This window comes from Arabidopsis lyrata, assembly GCF_000004255.2.
Source record: "Arabidopsis lyrata subsp. lyrata unplaced genomic scaffold ARALYscaffold_2, whole genome shotgun sequence".
NCBI lineage: Eukaryota > Viridiplantae > Streptophyta > Magnoliopsida > Brassicales > Brassicaceae > Arabidopsis > Arabidopsis lyrata.
Genome location: NW_003302554.1, coordinates 352,062 through 358,771, shown reverse-complemented (window position 1 = coordinate 358,771; position 6,710 = coordinate 352,062). Strand labels below are relative to the sequence as shown.

The window sequence follows — 6,710 nt, the reverse complement described above, 5'->3', positions numbered from 1 at the left end:
CTGTGATTCGAAATTTTAAAAACGGACATATATTATCTAATTGACAAAAAATATGTGTTCAACGTTCCACATCGACTAAAATATTTAGACAATAATTCCGAATCACATTATAAATAAGATCAATATTAATAAAATAAATAGGTTTATTGGCGGGACGAGTTTGGCGGGATAGGTTTTTGAATCAACAATAATAAAAATTTTGAAATATCATTCATCCGCCGCATCAATACGGATTAAATCCTAATTTTTTTTTAATACCACCAATATTAGACATATCAAATTAGTATCATTTAGAAAAGATTGTATAAAACCAAAAATTGTCCCGTGGTATAATGTTACTTAATAACAATTGTAAACTATAATAAATAAATGTCTTAGAGAATGATACAATTTGTAAACTTTTATATATAATAAATAATCGTTAAAATTACTACTTTAAGAAAATAAATCACGTGACGGGTTAAGAAATTACAGGACAAGTTATACTGTATTTCGGAATGGGGTTATATGGTGGACGAGAGTTTGAATCAATATTTATAAAATTTAAAATATCATTAATATGCCGCTTTAATACAGATTAAATCCTCGGTTTATTAAAATATAAATGTCTTATTATATATACAATTTGTAACTTTTATATATAATAAATAATCATTAAATTTTAAAATCATTATTTTTAGAAAACAAATCACGGGACGGGTTAAGAAATTACGGGATGGATTATATTTCGGAACGGATTTATATGGCGGACAGGTTTGAATCAATATTTATAAAAATTTTAAAATATCATTAACATATCGCTTTAATACGGGTTAAATCCTCAGTTTATTAACAATTGTCTCGTGGACTCTTGGCATACCGTTACTCAATTTGTAAAATTTTATATATACTAATTTAAAAATAAATCATCATGCGGGTTAAAATCTAGTTTTTAATTTTTTTTTGAGAAATGTGGTATTTTAAGGAATTTTTCAAAAAAATATTCATAAAAAAATGTTTGGTGTTATTACATAAACTTCTAAGAAACACAAACCATTAACAAAATTAAATATTCCATGAAATGATGCATTCCCTAAAGGTACGTAAAAGAGTTTCTCAATCGTACATGGCAGTGAAAACCGATGTTAGCAAAGCTTATGACCGGGTAGAATGGAATTTCCTAGAGACAACACTTCGTTTGTTTGGCTTCAATGAACAATGGATTTCATGGATAATGGGTACAGTTAGGTCAGTCCAATATTCGGTTTTAATCAATGGAGTTCCTCATGGCAATATCAAACCACAACGCGGGATTCGACAAGGTAACCCGCTTTCACCGTATCTTTTTATCCTTTGCGCCGATATTCTTAGTCACCTCATTGATTCTAGAGCTGCGGATGGAGATATTCGGGGGATACGAATTGGATTGGGAGTTCCAAGTATCACTCATCTTCAATTCGCGGATGACTCTTTATTTTTCTGTCAAGCCAATAGTAGGAACTGCCAAGCTTTAAAGGATGTTTTTGACATCTATGAATACTACTCCGGCCAAAAAATAAATATGACCAAATCAATGATAACCTTCGGTTCAAAGGTCCATGGTACTACTCAAAATAGACTAAAACAGATTCTGGGAATCAGAAATCATGGTGGTGGAGGAAAATATTTGGGCCTACCAAAACAATTTGGTCGGAAAAAGCGAGAAATGTTTGATTACATCATTGAAAGAGTTAAAAAACGAACTTCAAGTTGGAGTGCAAAGCATTTATCACCAGCCGGAAAGGAAATTATGTTGAAATCGGTGGCTATGGCGATGCCGATTTATGCGATGTCATGCTTTAAATTACCAGCTGGAGTTATTGATGAAATAGAGGGCGTTCTCATGAACTATTGGTGGGAAAAGGATGCAAAGAAGAGAGGGATTCCATGGATTGCGTGGAAAAGGTTGCAATATTCGAAAAAAGAAGGGGGTTTGGGATTTAAAGATCTATCAAAGTTTAATGATGCTTTATTAGCAAAACAAGCATGGCGAATAATACAATATCCCAACTCTCTCTTGGCTCAAATAATGAAAGCAAGGTACTTCAAAGACGATTGTATATTGGATGCAAAACAAAGAAGTTACCAATCTTATGGATGGACATCTCTGCTTGCGGGATTGGATGTGATAAAAAAGGCAGTAGATATCTTATTGGTGACGGAAAAACAGCTCATCTAGATAAAGATAATGTGATCGATGCTCACCCACCGCGACCAATCAGAACCATAGGTACATAAATGACGAATACAGTAAGCCATCTTATATCAAAAGAAGGTTCATTTAGATTTTGGAATAGCCAAAAAATTCTCCAAGGCATTGATCCTTGTGATCATAGCTTCATTCACAACATATATCTTTCTAGAAATGAACCTCCTGATAGACTGATATGGCATTACACCACCTCTGTCGTTTATACTGTTCGATCGGGTTATTGGTTTCTTACACATGACCCTATGGATACACAAACTAAACCAGCCATTCCGCATGGTTTAGTGGAATTGAAGAATAAAATTTGGAAACTTCCGATCATTCCGAAAATCAAACACATGCTATGGAGGATAACATCACGAGTTATTCCTACTCGATCTAGATTAACTTCAAGAGGAATGAAAATCGACCCACATTGCCCGCGGTGTCCATCTGAAGAAGAAACGATCAGCCATGTTCTGTTCAATTGTAATTTCGCACATTTAACGTGGCGTCTTTCAAACTCTCCGGTGCTGAATGGACATCAATTCTCAGAGAATTCAGAAGAAAATGTATCCCATATAATTGAATCTTATGGCAACCTGAATCTTACCGAAGCTCAAAAACTTCTCCCATTTTGGCTTATATGGAAACTTTGGAAGGCTAGAAACAAATTGGTCTTTAATAACTTCAGAGAAAGCCCAACACGGATCGTTTTACAAGCACAAGCAGAAGTGGAAGAATGGTTACACACGTTGGGGTCACGATCTACGATACCTTCGGAAACAAGGCAGTTTCAAACTCAGACATCCTCTTGGACAAAGCCACCTTTCTTTTTCGTTAAATGTAACTTTGATGCAAGTGTAGATATCAATTCATCTCGGGGTACAGCCGGTTGGATAATTCGAGATCATCATGGAGAAGCTAAAGCATGGGGTTCATCAAAACTTGCGCACATTTCTTCTCCTTTGGAGGCGGAAACAAAGGCATTGTTAGTGGCTATGCAGCAAGCTTGGATTAGAGGGTACAAGAAGATCCAATTTGAAGGAGATTGCGAGATTCTTATCAAGGCAATCACATGCATCTCATCACATATCGAGATTGCAAACCTTTTACTTGATATTGATCTTTGGTCATCTAGATTTTCTTCAATTTTCTTCACCTTTGTAAGACGTCACTGTAATAGCATTGTACATTGTCTCGCTTCCTTTACTTGTAACACTACAGAGTTCTATTCTGACTCGGTGAATCAGCCTTTGTGGCTCAGAAACATGCGTTGTAACGATTCCAGTTAATTAATATATTTAGTTTGCTGAAAAAAAAAAAACAAAATTAAATATTCCTTTTCACCTATAAATATTTTTTTTTTAATATTCCTAGAGATATATATTGATAATTAATGTCCCACGTTGAGCGAGCCTATTGAGAGCCTTGTTGACTAGTTTGCATTTGTCGACCTATTTCTTTTTCTTTTTGTTAAAAGTGTCGGCCCATTTCTTCTTTCGTCCCTATCAACCTTCTCGTAATCAGAACAAAACGGGAAGCAAACGTAAGAGGCAAAGCCCTTGTTTGTATGAACTAATTTCAACTTCTCTGTGTTTATGTTGTAGAGGCAAAAACGATCCCAATTACAAAACAACACGACGTCGTTTCCTAGAGTCCACGTAATGAAATCTTCTCCAATGCTTTTAATATCTTTCACTTTTTCCCACGACTTTTCAAAACTGCTCGTTAAAACCCATAATCCGTGAACATTTTCTTGATCTTTGTTTGTCCACTGACAAATAGCACCTAGCTTCCCTTCGTATCTGACTAATCCTGAGAAAACACCAAAGTTCGGAGTATGGAAGAAAGACCAAGTTTCGGTTTTGAGACAGAACCGGATCACATTGTTGTTCCGTGATCTCCAATGCAAGAACAACCCCGAAGCTTGTACCGGGTGGGAAAGAATTAAACCGTCTGTTCTTGGTATACGCAAATTTTCTAATCTCTTCCAGGTAAACGAATCGGAATCGAAAACTTCGCACGTAAAAGTTCTGTGATTCGCATAATACACACCCCGAGACATACACATACGCCGAGACGACTGCGAAAGCCTTAGTATTTTATACCGGAAAGGGTTCAATCCGATTACCGCTAAACCGAATGAGACATCCCAAATCCCCACTTTTGTGTTTGGTATGATCTGATACTGTTTTGTGGTTGGTTTGCAGACTATGTATTCCGGTATTAGTCCTGTATTATCAACACAAAGCAATATCCCATGACTTGCATCACAAGCTTCGATCTTGACCTTTCCGTGTGGCAGAAAATCGATGGAGACTCCATTGTTTTGTAAATCACTGCTCTCATGGAAAAAATTTGTTTTGTAACCTTCTTCGTAGCGTTGTAGGAAGTATCCCGAAATACAATTGGTTCTACGGAGATTGAGATTGAGAAACCATGACTCGTAGCTTCTCTTGTTGCACTCTTTTTTTTTTTTTTTTTTTGGTAAAAGGTTAAGTTTTATACCATTTTCAGTTTTGCGACAGCGATTACAGAGAAAACGAAGAACACAGAACAACCAAAAACTACAACTAAAAGATCTACGAATACAAGAGAAAACACAACAAGGAAAGCAACAGCGAAACAACCAACAAAGATCCGAAGAAGAAACACCGATTCCAAGCCGCGAAACTCGGACATTTGCGTGATTGCCACAACTCCAAAGAGTTCGAGTCCTCATCCTAGTTGCCACGAGCAAACCCTACCCGAAGTCTGTCCCAAAACCTCGAGAAAGAAGGGCGCCTACAGCTTCTCCGAAGACTAACGCAAAAACGGAACAGCTAGAGTGGACGTTATCGCACCCGGCGGCACGAGAGCGTCTATGGACAGCCAGAGAAGCCGCCTCTGACCATCATTCCCGAGCGTGGAGCTACAGGAACCATCTCCCACGGGTTTGATAATGCAACCTAGACCGAACCGCCGCCTCTATTCAACCACAAAACTCTCACCGGAGCGGAGCGCAAAGCAAACCAAGCTGTGCATCAAAACGAAGAAAACACAAACACCAAAGGCAAAATCCCACTCCAGCCGATGCAAGACAACACCGTTGGACCACAATCAAGGAGGACCGTACCGGAATGAACCAAACTAGGCCCAAAGCCACACCGGAGAGGAGCCAAGCCGCCACAAAACTCTGATAATTTTATGGGTTACCATCACCGACGACCCACAAAAAGAGCCGAGAGCTAACACGGCGGTGAGGAAGACCACGCCAGTAACCACCACAAACAACCAGCCTTGGATTGCGCCACCTGAACCAACCAACGAGCTCCGTCACGAAGCAAAACCGAGCAGCTGCGACCACCGCGGCGTAAGCAGAAATGAAAGAAATCCGGCGATGCACCACCGGAAAGTCAAATCTGGGCAAGAATCCCGCCGAGAGGAGAAGAAACAGACCCATCCAAGCTCAACGACCCATCTTGTTGCACTCTTTATTCAGGAGCCTGAATTTTCCGACTTTTGAAGGCGGTATATAAGAAAGAACCTCTTGGATCATGTCTTGATTCATCACCGGAGAACTCATGATCCTGTCGGGAAAAAAGAGATGAGCACGATCACTGAATGAGAAATATAAAAACCAGGATCGGTAGACGGGTAGAGAACAGCTTATGATGAATATGTAGTGTTTATATATCCTTCTTTGTGTAAGGAAAGTATCAATATTTACCTTTTTCTTCGATAGTGTCCCAAAAAACAAACAAATTAACCAAAGATAAAATCTTTCATTGATGTTACTTGTGATACCTTGAGCCCAAAATTTCTCTTTTGACTTTTAACCAAATTACAATAATTTAATTGCTAGACTTAGGAAACAACTTTTTTTTTACCCAAAAATCTTTGGTTTTTTATTGTTTTTTTTTTTCTTCTCATAGATTAAAAACTCATTATATAATAATGCTTCTATCATTTTTGACAATTATTTTTTTTTAATAAATATCCAACTTGTATAATCCTTTATCTTATAAAGCACAAGTCACAACACCAACAAAATTTTGACATGTCAGCAAAAACAAATTTTTTACAAAATTTATTGTAAAACAAAAGAGAGATCATGGCAAAAAAGTAAAACAAAAAATCGATAATACATAAAATTTAAATTTAAAACAAAAAAAAAAAACTAAATCCAGCCAACATGAGAACAAATGATTTTTCAAAATAATTTTAAACAAAAGGAAGATCGTGGGAAAAATAAAAAACAAAAAAAATTACATATTTATCTATCTTCACTAAAACGAAAAAAAAAACTTTTACTCTTCAAAAGAAAAAAAAAAAAAAGAATTACGACAGAAACAATATCCTTCAACTGCCCACGATCTCTACTGTTCTTCCATGATCTCTGAGATTCAACAAAGTGTCACTAATATAATTCTCACTTGATCAAAAATTCATATTCATACTAAACCTCTATTTGCTTCGTCCTCCATTCAAAACCCAAGAATTCAAAAACCTAGATCCACGG

At 36.9% G+C, this 6,710-nt stretch overlaps 1 protein-coding gene across 1 annotated transcript; it reads right to left on the bottom strand.

Moving 5' to 3' along the window:
- Positions 1 to 3,612: 3,612 nt before the first annotated feature.
- On the bottom strand, positions 3,613 to 6,292 carry LOC9322417. The gene is made up of 2 exons (XM_021034255.1): positions 5,666 to 6,292; positions 3,613 to 4,675 (listed from the first exon to the last, which is right to left on the bottom strand). Exons 1-2 carry the CDS (start codon positions 5,772 to 5,774, stop codon positions 3,645 to 3,647), a joined length of 1,140 nt encoding a protein of 379 aa, XP_020889914.1. The 5' UTR covers positions 5,775 to 6,292; the 3' UTR covers positions 3,613 to 3,644.
- Between the last annotated feature and the right edge of the window lie 418 nt (positions 6,293 to 6,710).

Excerpts from the sequence above, each read along its gene's own strand:
- LOC9322417 (XM_021034255.1), bottom strand. The coding sequence starts at position 5,774 with ATGAGTTCTCCGGTGATGAATCAAGACATGATCCAAGAGGTTCTTTCT. Across the intron at positions 4,676-5,665 it reads TAAAGAGTGCAACAAGATGG|AGTGCAACAAGAGAAGCTAC; the intron begins GTCGTTGAGCTT and ends AAAAAAAAAAAG.